At 43.5% G+C, this 14,791-nt stretch overlaps 1 protein-coding gene across 2 annotated transcripts in view; it reads left to right on the forward strand.

The window, feature by feature from the left end:
* The window catches only part of pdlim1 (PDZ and LIM domain 1 (elfin)), an 85,189-nt gene that overhangs the window by 39,982 nt on the left and 30,416 nt on the right, over positions 1-14,791 (forward strand). For both annotated transcript variants that reach the window (XM_073025168.1, XM_073025169.1), the window contains exon 3: positions 10,582-10,666. In XM_073025168.1, the coding sequence (XP_072881269.1) occupies positions 10,582-10,666 (85 nt within the window). The remainder of the gene's footprint in view (positions 1-10,581; positions 10,667-14,791) is intronic.

The raw sequence follows: 14,791 nt of genomic DNA on the forward strand, positions 1-14,791 counted from the left end.
TCACAAATTTTTTTGTAATGTTTTTAATTAAACCCATGGAGATTTGATAGTTTCAAATCTCCACCAGTTATTTTGCCATCTGAGAATGCATTTAAATAGAGTTGGGACAAGAAGTCATTACTAGTTCCTTACACTGAAGACAAATGCAGTCTTCCTTGAGTCAGGCTATTGTTTTTCATGAATTTAAAACTACCGAATCAGAATGTGCTTGAAATATGGCAAAGCCCAGGGCTGGTAACAAGCGTTCGCTGGCCAACATTATCCCCAAATCAAATTTTGAGCATTCAGCAAACCCACTGAGGTCTTTACACTCCTTCAATTTCCACCTGACTTCCTGAGTGATGCATGAACTCTCCTCCGTTTATAAAAATTACCTCTTTAACAGAGTTTGCTGTTGCCAAAAAAAATACAAATCTGTATGAGGAACTTAGTGCACTAGACAGCATCTATAGAGGAACATGGGTGGTTAATTTTCCCGGTCGAGGCCTTTCATCTATGAAATTTTGTTTAACAATACTTCAATAAACCATGTTCGGAAAATTTACCGTGTTAAAGATGTGATTATAAATATAATACATTCAAAGTACATTTATTATCAAAGTATGTACATTATGTACAATCTTGAGATTCGTCACCCTACAGGCAGCCACAAAACAAAAAAACCTAATAGAACCCATTAAAAAGAAGACAGTCAAACACAAAGTGCAAAAAAAAAGAACAAATCGTGCAAATAATAAAAAATAAGCAAATAACATACAGAACTAAAGTTCACAGCCACGCAGCCAGTCACCATTGCAGATGGTCCAGGAGCCCGTTATTGCAGGCCACAGCCTCAGTTCAGCACGGAGACAAGTAAACCTCTCCAAGCAGTGAGCTGAAGACCCGCCCATCCCTCACCTTTGGCCCTGATACTCTGACCATTTCAGACTGGCCCAGCACTTAGCTTGGCCAAACATCGGTTCATTCCTTATTCTCAGACCTGGGCTCTGCTGCCTCGATTCAGCCCATACCCAACTGGTTCTTAAAATCAGTCAAACATCAGCTTGTTCCTCGCTCTCGGGCCTGCGCCCCGCAGCTTCGACTCTGCCTCACCTTGCCTTGGATCTGCCACTTTCAATTGGCTCCGTCCACTCTAGCAATAGCCAAATATTGGCTCTTTCCTTGCTCTTGGACCTGGGCCGTGCCACCTCGATTTGGCTCAAACAAGCCAAGCACAATCATCCTGTACCTTCGAGACTTCAGTTCACCCCTGTAAAATACCAGGTCATACAGGCAGTTCAAAAGCGCAGCTCTGAAAGGAAAGTTACAGGCAATGATCATTGTCCAGAAAAAGTGTGATTAATAGAGTCATTAGTAGCTCTGTTTGCTGAGAGTAAAGCGTCGCTGTGTTTCACCAGCACCTTCTTAGATCTGCTGCCCTCCTTAGTCAGACTGAAGGTTTCCTATTGTCTGTTCTGGGACAGTTTGCTAGTGACTTGTTTGGCTAACTTTGCAGAAAAATGTGCTGATTGTTTTACATCTGGCTCCACCAACTCACACCACATCGTTGTATCTCTTGCAATGTGTAATCTGACCACGGATGAATAAGCTGTGTTGAGCAATGTGAAGGAAAGAAGCTGCTACTTGGCCATTTGAACTGCCCCAACAGACTGTCAAAGCTCCTCAGCTGGTTTATTTGTTTGGGGTACCACAGGCAGTGTTTCACTCCGGGTAAATTAGGATACCATGATCGGGGAGGTGGGTTCACTGTTGTGGTAGGTTGGGCTTTTAAACAGTGTCTGGGATAGCATGCAACTGGCCAGGTTTCCCTGTTAGTGACTGTAGCGTAGGGTTTATAGGAAGAAAGAGAACATCAGTCCTGGTTTGATGTTTCTTTTCCTATACACACTCCTGCCTCCATAATATTCTTCTACGCGTTTGTTAGTCACTATCCAATATGTACTTGGTGAAAAGCCATTTGAACCAAGTATGGACTTACAACCATTAGATTCAGGAAGAGGTGAAAACAGATTGACTTTGTGCTGTTTTTAGCTTTGTGACAGTTCCTCTTTGTGTCAGAAGGTAGTAGGTTCAAATCCTATACCAGACCACATAATCCAGTTCTAATTCAGTGCTGAGGGAATGCCAATTTACATATTCACTGCCTCTGAGATGACACATTTCAAATGAAACTTCATTTGTTTTCCCAACTGAAGTGCAAAATAGTGCTACAAGATCTTTTGCAAAGAGCAAACCAATTCTCCTGGGGATGATCCTCTCCCCTTATTGGGGCCCAAGAGGTGCCATGGGATGGTTATCATACACTGCATCTGAGGGGAGGACGAAGAGCGGGTTATCAGTGAGTCCAATGACGTCAGTGTCAAACACTGAACAGAAATCATGTGAGTCAGCTGTGTCCTTTACCAGCTCACAGTTTGTCACCACTGTGAGAGTTGCATTTGAATCCTGATATCTTCTGGGTTGAATTCGCCTGTAAAGATGACTCATGCAAGACACACGATTTGCTCAGAAAATTGGGTAATGCTGAGTATGAACATTATGTCATCATGCCTAACAACGCACTTGACCTATTGTCCAACAGCTAACAAACATTGTTGGGGAACCATCATCTCTCTTCTCTCATCTACCATTGCCTAAAACTTACTGAACACTATGCCAATGACTTCATCATATAATCTGGTATTGTCAATGGCAAATGTGAAAAGTTCACACTGAGTAATATGACTGAAACACAGTTCAAATGTCTGATTTTTATCTGTGGACTTCAAGCACCTGGCAATGCAGACATTCACAAACATCTCCTGGCCAGACTGGAGCAAGATCCTGATATGACTCAAGAATGTCAGTGGTTGATCAAGCTGAAACATGATTTCAACCTGGTCGACCAGAACTATATCAATGCAGTTTCCAGTGGCCCAGACATCATCATTCAGCAGATCTCCAAGCCACCAACCACGGCGTGTTGGAACTGTGCTGCATGGCATTGCATAAGGAATTACTAATACAAGAAACACATTTGCAGTAAATGCCAATGGCATGGTCACAAAGTAGGCTTTTGTTGTCCTTCACTGTCTCCCATGGCAGATAAGCACGAGGGCAAGATGTTTTAAAGCCATCAAAATTTACAAGGAGTTTAAAGGTCACACTGTCTTACCAATTGTAGATCGCTGGCAACAAGCTGGTGTGATCAAAGCTGTCAATGACTCTCATTGGGCAGCTCCAGTACTCATCAACAAGTAAACCAATGGTACAGTGAGGTTGTGTGTAGACTTCTCAACTGGTCTCAGTGCGGCTCTGGAGGCTCTGGAGGTATCCATTACCAGTACCTGCCGTCTCCTCGTAAAATTGAATGGTGGTCACTACTTTACAAAGTAGGACTGCCAAGCAGAAGTAATGGAAAAGTCACAGGAGCTTTTCACATTAACAACACATTAGGGGTTGTTTTCCTTCCTCTGTCTTCAGGGTAAAGGCAGTTCCTTCAATTTTCCAGTAGCTTAAGAACACCATGCTGAGTGGTATTGATGGTGTTGTCATTGACCTCGACCACGTCATTGTGATGGGCACGGATCGGACACGGCTATGCCAACACCTGGACCATAATTTGAACAAACTGCAAGACTGTGGACTGTGACTTAATGCAGCCTCCTGATGTCTTCAGTCAGATATCCGGGATTCATCATAAGTCAGGGTAATCACACAGCTCCCTAAAACATTGCTGCTGTCTTAGAGATGCCTGCACCTTGCGTTCATTTTTGGGCAACATCAGTCATGATTCAGCATTCTCCTGGGCCATACTCCGGCTGAGAGTGGTACTCAATGCCGTGCTCAACAAGGGTGCTGCGTGGAAATGGTCTGAACAATGCCAAGGGCATTTTGATCAGGTGAAAAATGTACTGTTCTAACTTACTAGAGTTGTCAATCGTTGTTGCATCGGGTATGTCCAACAACGGAGTAGGTGTTGTCATATCCCATATCTTCCTTGATCGTTCCAAAAAAGCTGTCATATATGCAACCATATCACTGACCACAGCAGAAAGGAACTATGGACACATCAAGAAGAAAGCCTTGGGAATCATCTTTGCCATGAAGTAATTCCACAAGGTGGTTTATGGCAGACGGTTCACTCTCCTTACTGATCACAAGCCACTGTTATCCAACTTCAAGTCTAAGAAAGGCATCCTTGTGTATACCTGTATAGCTAACTATCTACAAAGTTGGGCAACTATGTTAGTTGCCTACGGTTTTGAAATCAAGTACTCATCAACCCAGGAACTTGATCAGTGAGAAACTCTCTCCAGACTTGTGAATCAATGGGTTACTGAAAACGAAGATGCCTTTGTGGCTGCGATTTATTGTGAAGTCCACTGGCTTGTATCAGATGCTGCTGAAGGTCTTCTGGCCACCATCAACAAGATTGGAGCAGAAGCAGCTGCAGATCCTTTTCTGCAGGGTATGTCCAGGTAACTTGTTAATTGATGACAGTATTGACTTCTTTGATCTAATCAGTGGGTATACCTACCTTGTCCAGGTTGACAGCTAATCTAAATGGCTAGAAGTACTACCCATGAAGTCAACTGCAACAAGGGCTGCCAATCAACAGCTGCTGATATTCGGCGGCTTTAAGATCTCAGTAACACTTCTTTCTGACAATAGCACTGAATAGAGTGCAGAGCAGATTGCTGAATTCTGCCAGAGCAATGGCATTATCCACACCTGCTCACCACCATGTCATCCACTGTCCAATGGCCAAGCAGAGAAAGCAGAAAGTTTTGTTGATGCCTTCAAAGGGTGGCTTCTGAAATCTAGAGTGGAACGAGCATTGGCCAAGTCTCTCAATACATTTCTGCTAACGTAATGAATTACACTGCATCCAGGCCTCGAGGGAGGTCTCCAACTGAAGCACTTTTGGGAAGAAAACTTTGTACACTGTTGGATGAAATACTGCCACGGTGTTGAACATCTGAGACAGCAGACGGTGAGGTGCACAAAGGCAGCCACACAGACTTTGGTCAAAGGGTGAAGTCACTCATGCCCAGAGCTGCAGTGTGGGCTAGAAATATCGCAATGGTCAAGACCCCTGGGTACCAAGTCAGATATCAAACAAATGGGGCAAGTGTTCGAGGAAGTTATTGTAGACAGACATCACTGGTGTCGACACATCAACCAGTTACGGTCATGTGCCCCTGAAGGCATAAAAGGTTCATCAGAGCTGGACTTTCACTTTCTCGTGAAAGTGTTTGATTTACCCTGACTGAACCAACCATCAGCATCAGCACAGCCACGTGCAATATCACAACAAGAAAATGACAGGCAGCTATCACTAAGGAGTGATCACCAGCGCAAGCTGATTAAGTCAACCCTTGGCTCAAATCCTACAGGAAATTATCTTCAAGGGGGGAGGTGTTACAGTAAGCTGGAGCAACCAATGCCTGTTTGTCCGCTGACAACCAATCTCAGGCTGACTTTCACTGATTGGTTGAAGTTCCTAACAATGTCTTGAATCTTCTTGGGTAAAACATTTGAATAGTCGACTTTGGGATGCGATGTTATGGTTTATAGAATAAATGTTTATTTCATGTTCCGGCTTTGTTCTACCTCCTAGCTTCGGGTCTTATCAGTATCTATAGGTGAACAAATGCAACAGTGACAATATTAAACCAATGCTGATGGCAATAGCTAAAAACTTAATAATCTGCAGCTTGAATAAACCCAGAAAATGTACTTTTATATTCGTATTATTTAGAGAATTCCAAAAATTCCTCATCCTTTGGCTGAAAAAGAAATTCTTCTCAATTCAGTACTGAATGGCTCACTATTTCGAGACTGACCTCTGATTCCAGATGCCCAACCGTGGGAAACGTCCCTGATCCATCGATTCAAGCACTATTTTAAAAAATGTTTCAGTGAGGTCATCTCCTATGCTTCTACACTTGACACAAGAAAATCTGCAGATACTGAAAATCCAAAGCAGCGCACACAAAATGCTGGAGGAACTCAGCAGGCCGGGCAGCATCTATGGAAAAGAGTTAACAGTCAACGTTTCAGTCTCTGCCTGAAACATTAATTGTATACAGACCCAATCTGATGAATCTGTTCTCATCTGACAAATCCACAGGTCCAGGAATCAGCTTGGTGAACTTTTGGCATACTTTATATCATGATATATCTTGGGATACAAACTTGTTCACCAAATTACAGACGTGACCTCATCGGGGATGGAGCAAGGTATCGCTTGCAGTGTGAGGAAAAGATGAATGTTTGATTCATTGTTGCCTGAATGTCCTCAGGTGCAGCTAGTCAAACTGCTGCCTCATGGCTCCAGTGATCCATATTTCATCCTAACATCTGGTGCCTTCTATGTGGAGTTTGGACGTTCTCCTTATGACTATGTGTCGGAAAATGTAGAAGAGGCTTGACCTAATATCAGAGCAGCAGAGATGATTTAGCAGAAAACGGTATTTTACTAACAAACTGCAAAATAACAAGTAGCGAATGGCCACAATACAATAGAGAACACGTACCTAACACAGCAAGGCAACAAGGTAACTGAAGGCGAGGAGCAACTGGTTGAGGCTGGCTGGTTCGATGATGAACAAAGGGCTGTGGGTGAGACCTGTGTTTAAATAGGCTTAAGGTGCTGAGTTGGAAATGAGAGGCAGGTGGCACCTGTTAGCTGGGTGGAGACTGGGAGGTGCCTGCCTATGCAGGCCTGACAGCTTCGGTGTTCCCCACGTGCTAAAGATATGAGTTGGTGGGTTAATTAGCCAGCATAGACTTCATCCACTGTGTTGGTAACTGCCGGAATATGGCAGAAGTTTCATGCAGTTAGGGAAGAAAAAAACAGTTAATTGAGGATTAGTGTTGGTGATTGATATGGATTCAGTAGGCTGAAGGGCCTATTTCTGCACTTTATGACAGAGTGCTAACTTGGGTTGAGAACCCTCTACTTTTCTGGTAGCAGTAACACTGGGTAAAGTGAATAATGTACTCACTCATATCTATTTTTAAACTACAAGTTGCAAGTTTGAAGAGCAAATGCAGCTCAGTTTGATGTTTATAACATGACCGCTTTCCTGCCAGCTCTTGGCTTTAGAATCTGAGAGTCAGGGAATAACTTTATAGTAACTTCTTTTCCCACGGAACAGCCTTGATTATGGCCCTAGTAGAATTTGTATAATTACTATCCAAAAATACAGAACCTGCTGGCTCGAAGAGCACTTCTGTCTGTGGCTAAGGCTGAGGATTGTGTCCAGCCCAGACCACAGACCTTCCCTCCTCTCCTATCATTTCCCTTTGCAGTAAATTGGTTCTGCTTACAGTGTTACACTATTAATCTAATCACAGACCAGATCACTGAAGTGGAGAAAGTTTCTTGTGTTCGTGTTTCGTGATTTCCTCCAATTCTAAGTTCAAAGAAACAATAGTGTTTAATTGTAGGAGATTAAATGCATCCAGATTCCAGATACAATATCTCTGCAGATGTCTGAGACACATATGTACAGCTAGGGTGCCTTTTGCATGGTACTGTTGTAACTTTATGTATTGCACTCTAAAACAATTTTCATGACATATGTGAGTGATGATAAACCTGATTCTGATATGGGTCTCTATTGTGGTCTGAGAGTGGGAAGGAGGCAGGGGGAAGAGAATCATGGTTGGGAAAAGGGAAGGAGTGGGAAACATAAGAGAGACGTTCTGTAATGATTAATAAGCCAACTGTTTAGAATCAAATGTACTTGCCTGGTGTCTCAGGGCTGGGTGTGTCTGCACCTGGACTACTGTCCCACCTCACCGCTCCTTCTCTGCTACCCATCCCACACCCCTCCTGCAACACTCCTTCCTTGCCAACATCCTTTGCTCCAGCTAGATTTGCAAACCCACTCTCCACTCCACGTTGACGAATACAATACTGTACAGGCACCCTACCTATAAATATGTGCCCAAAACTTTTGCACAGAACTGTATATGACTGTAAAGTATTATATAGATTTTTATTGCTTTCTACTTTGTTTCTTTGTGTCTGCTTCCTCTTTTGTGTGTCATAGACAAGAAGATTTCCCTGTAACCAGTCAATGTTTGGTGTCTTATGTTAACGCGTTTTATTAATGATAGTTGTCTGATAACTCCGTGGCTTTTCTTTGCAGAATGTTGTGGGATCTTTTGTACTCTCGTTGTTGCTGTCAAATTTCTGGAGTGTTTCTGCACTTTAGAGGCCAATATTGTGATTAATCTAACATGCATATTTCATGAATTTATTTAAGCTAGAAATTTGTAACAAAGATCACTTGATCCTCGTCCCAAAGGTTCAACTGCAAGCCAAGTCTCATGGCTGAATATGGTGGAATTTCCTTTGCTTTATTAACCGTGACCCAGCTGCAGGTTTTTGTGAGTGTCTCTCAAGGAGATGTACATTTAATGTTTGTTCATGCTGGCAAAGGCCGTCCATTTTCAATTATGTTAATTTATGTGGTTTAATGAACTTGGCTTTACTGCTAATGTCTGCTGCTGCTTTGTCTGAGGCTTCATAGATGGCTGATACAAGTGAAAAGCTCGGTTTAATATACACAGACGTAACTGAGAGTGTACGGATTGAATCTGGATGAGAAAGGGACAGTGGGGAGAAATGAATCCTGCTTTCTTTGAAGTGCATGCATACTGTTGGGAATTGTTGGCATGTTAAAGAGATGAAGCCATTTAGATAACTGTAAGTGAGGCAGTCCCACAGGCAAAGTGGGATGGGTTTGGCCTCTTAAAGGCTGCACCCTCGAGCACAAGATTGCTCTAATCAATCTTTGACGATTCCAGGTGTTTGGCACTGGAGCATTTCAAAAGTGTCATGGGGATAAACCAGTTGACCTGAGGGTCAGCAGTTTAACACTGATAGTGGAGATGTCCAAGTGAAGGAAAGTAGTTGTTGTTGAACTGGGTGACGTGGGACTTCAGGGTTCTGTATCTCCTGTCTGATGGTATTCATGAGAAATTGGCATGGTCGAGATAGTGGGGAATTTTAGTGATAGATGTTGCCTACTTGAGGCAGTGCCTTCTGCAGATACCACCGATGACAGGGGGAGATCTGCTTGTGATGTACTGGGCAGAGTCCACTACTTTCTGTAGCTTCTAACAGTCCTGTGCATTGGAAGTGCAGTACCGGACCATGGTGCAACCTGTCAGGATACTTTCAACAGTGCATCTACAGAGTGTTCAGTTATAAGCTGAACTCTCCATAATCTCCTAAGAAAATAAGTACATTGGCAGCACACATAAAATGTTGGAGGAACTCAGCAAGCCAGGCAGCATCTATGGAAAAAAGTACAGTCGACGTTTCAGGCCGAGACCCTTTGGCGGGACTGATAACATCAGTGGACTGATTTCAGGACTGAATACATTAGCACACATTTCTTGTGATTGCATCTTTGTGCTGGGCCAGGACAGGTCATTCAAGATGTTAACGCCCACGAATCTAGAGCCGCTGACTTTCTCCCCTGCAGATTCTCCAGTACAGACTGGCACATGTTTGTCCTCCTTTCCCTTCCTGAAATGAAAACAGCTCTTTAGTTTTGCTGACATTGAGCAAGAAGTTGTTGTGGTATCACTCAGCCAGGTTTTCTCTCTCACTCTGGTATGCTGACTCATCGCAACCTGCGAAACGTCCAACAACGGTGGTGTCGGTGGCGAATTTGTAAACGGCATTGGAGCTCTACTTAGCCTTACAGTCACGCGTATATAGAGTAGCGCAGGGAGAAAAGCACACAGCCTTGAGATTTGTTAGAAATATGAGGCATATTACTGCTCTTGTGAAAGGTGTGTTTTAATTAAAGCAATCCAATACAAGAATTGTAAGAGTAAATTGTGTCTGGTAAATTCAGTACAGCTCTGAGGTGGGTTGTGTTGTTGTCATGGGGTGGTGACTAATGAAGCCCTCACTGCCAAAACCATCTCTGTGAATTTGTCTTTCTGGACCTCCCTGCCATTCCTGGACCTTCTCTGCTTAATGCACAGAGTTTCTTCCCTCTTTGCCACACCTAAGCTGCCAGTGGTAACTCCTGATGAAAGATTTTGAAGAAGGCCAGTCCCGATGAAGGGTCTCGGCCCAAAATGTCGACTGTTTGCTTTTTTCCATAGATGCTGCATGGCCTGCTGAGTTCCTCCAGCACTTTGCTAGCATCTGCAGATTTTCTCTTGTCAGTGGAGACTCAGTTCATTTAAAAAAACTGACATCAGATAAAGCCTTGTTCAGTACCATCTTTAAGTTAAATTCCTATTGGAAGGTAATCTAAGTCTTGCGGTCCTTTGGACTATAAATGTAAATCTAACTAATGCAAAACCTGGTGGACAGATGTGCATCATTCTCTTTGAGTATTCTTTTGGAGTTCAGTCTTAAGATCTAAGTTTCATGTTATAGTAATTTCTAACAGTGACAATACATCCTTAATTTGGTAAAAAAAAATCCCCCGTTGCTGTGTTATTCAAGGGTCATGTTTAGCATTCTTTTGGAAGAGAGTTCTTAAGCTTGGAGCTGTGTGAATTTGAATTGTGAATTAAAGTCAATTAATATTCATGCACCTTTTTTTCCTTTTAAAGGTCTGAGTCGAAAATTTGGTCACCTCTAACTAATGAGAATGGAAAGTCGCATCCGTATCGGATGAACTTGGCATCTGATCATCAGGTAAAAGCCACTGACCTCCAGCCCATGATCCCTGACCCCTGAGTCGACTGTCTTTAACCTTCCCAGGATGCCTAAGCCTTTACATTTCTCAAGTAATAAATAATTTGTGTGCAATGTTTTCCTCTTCAAGCCATGATTGAGCCTTGCTTAAAAACACACACACTCGGTATCTTTTTTTACATAAAACTGAAAATTGTATACCTTGAATATCTAGCAAATATTTCCTATTATATTCCAGCCAGATTTCTGTAACACAGTGTGTGACTGAGGTATAGAACCACCAGATCCCTGCTATGGTCTGTGTTGAGTTTGCTGATTGCTGTAGACCTTGTTAGTCTGGGCATGGGCAATAGGGTGCCAGGCCAGACCTGCTGGCAATGCATGTAACGTGGAATGAACCCACTGCAAAACCAGGATATTGACAACAGGCAATAAGAGAATTGGGGTTAATTGTGACTTATGGTATTTGTAAGGCTCACCTTTATTCTGGCTATAATCAAGACTGGCTATTTCTGGTTCTCCCTCAGTCTCTCTATTGCTCATAGCTTTCTTGTCAACTATCCATCGGTCATCACTTCTAGCTGGCACAAAACACATTCTACTCCCCTCAATCCCATATCAGCCACCCTATGCCCTATAAACCAACATTATTCCCAGACCTACATTCAGCTCCCTCTTTCTCCAACTCATGAAAATCTTTGTCTTGTGAATTAATTATCCCACAGAATTAAGGAACAAATTCCTTATCTGATCAACGTGAGTATGGAAGGGAAAATCTCTGTGAGTGAGTCTCTCTAATTGCTCAAATACACTTTATTTTTTTACACAACAGCCAAGAGAAATGTGTGATATGTTTAATTTGCTGTCCACTTCATTCTGTAATACATCTCAAAGTTCAAAATAAATTTATGATTAAAGTACATATATGTCACCATGTAGAACCCTGTATTTTCTTGCTGGCTTACTCAATAAAGTAATAAAATAATAACCATAACAGAATCAATGAAAGACACACTAACATGGGGATTCAACCAGTGTGCAAAAGCCCCCTTTCAGTTAATTGATGCGGCCAAATCTATTTCTTCATAACATTTCAAAGGCTTTGGAACCATAGACTACCTAGGGTGCATTTCAACAAAATTATGTCGTTGTTTTTGATCTTTGTTCATTTTCTTTAAACCACATTCTGGAATTGTCCTATTGAGAGACACACTTTGAAATATGGAGTCATTCAGCACATAATAGGCCCTTTGGCTGCCTTGCCTCTGCCCGCATTTTTGCCCATCAACAGTAGCCGTGTTTCTCCACAGTTGGATCTTATCTTTTCATGCCCTACCTGTCCGTCTAGATGCCTCTTGTATCTTCTAATTGCATTAGTTTATTTTGGTTGCAAGTACAGTAAAAGTTTGTCTTGTATAATGTTCATACAGATCAAATCACTGCACAGTGCATTGAGCTAAAACAAAGTAAATCTGTAACGATGCAGAATAAAGTGTAACAGCTACAGAGCAAGTGCAGTATAGGTAAACAATTAAGTGCAAGATCATAGCGAGGTAGATTGTAAGGTCAAGAGTCCATGTTGTTATTGAAGACATCCGTTCAAGAATCTGATAAAGTGGGTAGACACTGTCCTTGAGTGTCCTGATAGAGTACTTTCTATTGTGCCTCAATAAAAACTGGGCTCGATAATAATCAAATCTGATTGCACCACATCTTCTGGCAGATACAAACTGCTCTCTGCGTAAAATGTATTTAACTCTTGCATTTCCTTTGAAGCTGCTCCACCTCACATAAAGCTATGCCCTCATCATTGTAATACCCCTACCACAGGAAAAAGAGTTGGACCCTATCTCATCCATACATCGATCATATCACCCTACAGCCTCCTCCACACCACTGCACGTGGACTTGTCCAATTTCTGTGACATTTGATAGTGTTTTGAAGCTCTCCAAATTTCTACCCCTCTGCATTTAAAATGTTACCTATTATATTTACATATTTCATAATGTGAGTGATTTTTTTCCCCAAGATGTTTTGAATGTCATTAATAATAAGAAATGATGTTCAATGGTATGTAAAATGGTATCAGCAAATAATGTGTTATGCTTTCAATAAGGTGCCTTTTATTGATGGTGGAACACTGTCCTGTCAGTTTATTTCAGTTACTCAGACGGGGTTGGAAGAGTTGCATAATGAAATTGAAGGGAAATGAAAAATCAATACATTTTCTTCAGCTGGACCATAGCAAAATTAATGTAGTTGGCAAACAAATTTTCTCTGAAGTGTTCTGGTCTACCCTCTAAATCATTCTGCATTAGTTTAAGGAGAGGGGGAGAGAGAGAAAATGAAAGAATACGAATGAATGTATGTGTTGGATTTAGTTCCAGGGATTTCAGCTGGAAATAGAAGATAAACTATTGTAAGATAAATATACAAATAGTCAGGGAAAGGAGAGTCAAAGTCCAATGTGAAGGAGCAGGCTCTGTGATTATTAGCACAATGGAGAATGACTTGCGGAACAATAGGAAAAGTGCCGGGAAAATAAAGTAATAGGGGTCCCTACACTGACCCTTGTGGAACACCACTAATCACTGGCAGCCAACCAGAGAAGGCCCCCTTTATTCCCTCTCTTTGCCTCCTGCCAATCAGCCAAGCTTCTATCCAGCTAGTATCTTTCCTGTAATATCATTGGCTCTTGTTAAGCAGCTTCACGTGTGGCACCTTATCAAAGACCTTTTAAAAATTCTATTAAACAACACTCATTCTCCAACGCAGGTTCCTACGGCCATGGGCACCCCCTCAGAGACTCCGGCCTTGAACTTCCAGTCGGACCTCCTCGTGCTGCCATCTCCCCCCCTCCCCCCACCAGCACGCTGGATCCCAGCCTTGACCTCCGAGCTGGACCTCCACGCACTGCCGTCTCCCCTTCCCCCACCACCACACTGCCATCTGATCTTTCCAAGCCTGAGGTTCAATCACCGGTTCCCGGGCCCTCGGGGGCTTCAGCTTCCTCTCACCCCCACCCCTTCCCTGCTGATTCCACCAGCCTCCCACCCTCCTCGGACCAGAGCTCTCAACCCTGCCAGGTCTTCACCATCCCCTCCGACCTTCCTCTCTCTGAGGCTGAGCGCTCTGTCCTTAGTAAGGGCCTCACCTTTGTCCCCCTTCGCCCTCACCTCAGTGAGTTCCGCGTGCGCCAGGACGTGGAGCTCTTCTTCCGCCGGCTCCGTCTTCGAGCCCACTTCTTTGGTAGGGACTCTCCCACCCCCACCGATGACTCGTTCTCCCGTCTCCAACCCTCCTCCTCCTCATGGACTCCCCGCCCAGGACTTCTACCCGCCCTGGATCTGTTCATCTCTAATTGCCGTTGGGACATTAACCGTCTCAACTTCACCACCCCTTGCTCCAATTCCAACCTTACCCTCTCCGAACGTTCTGCTCTCCATTCCCTCCGCACCAATCCCAACCTTACAATCAAACCCGCTGATAAGGAGGGTACTGTTATCATCTGGCGCACCGACCTGTACATAGCGGAGGCAGGACGACAACTTGCTGACACCTCCTCTTATCTACCCCTGGACAATGACCCCACTAGGGAGCACCAGTCCATTGTCTCTCAAACCATTTCCGATCTCATCAGCTCAGGAGATCTCCCATCCACGGCCACCAAACTTATAGTTCCCACACCCCGCACTTCCCGTTTCTACCTCCTACCTAAGATTCACAAACCTGCCTGTCCAGGCAGACCCATTGTCTCTGCTTGCTCCTGCCCCACTGAACTCATTTCTGCCTATCTCGACACTGTTCTATCTCCCCTTGTTCAATCCCTTCCCACCTATGTCCGTGATACTTCCCAACCTTTACATCTCTTCAAAGATTTCAAGTTCCCTGGCCCCCACCGCCTCATTTTCACCATGGACGTCCAGTCCCTATATACCGCTATCCCCCACCAGAAAGGTCTCCAAGCTCTCTGTTTCTTCCTGGATTCCAGACCCAGCCAGTCACCCTCTACCACCACACTTCTCCGCCTCGCGGAATTAGTCCTCACCCTTAACAATTTCTCCTTTGGCTCCTCCCACTTCCTCCAAACTAAAGGTGTAGCCATGGGCACCCGCATGGGTCCT

Source organism: Hemitrygon akajei, chromosome 21, assembly GCF_048418815.1.
Source record: "Hemitrygon akajei chromosome 21, sHemAka1.3, whole genome shotgun sequence".
In the NCBI taxonomy this organism is placed as follows: Eukaryota; Metazoa; Chordata; class Chondrichthyes; order Myliobatiformes; family Dasyatidae; genus Hemitrygon; species Hemitrygon akajei.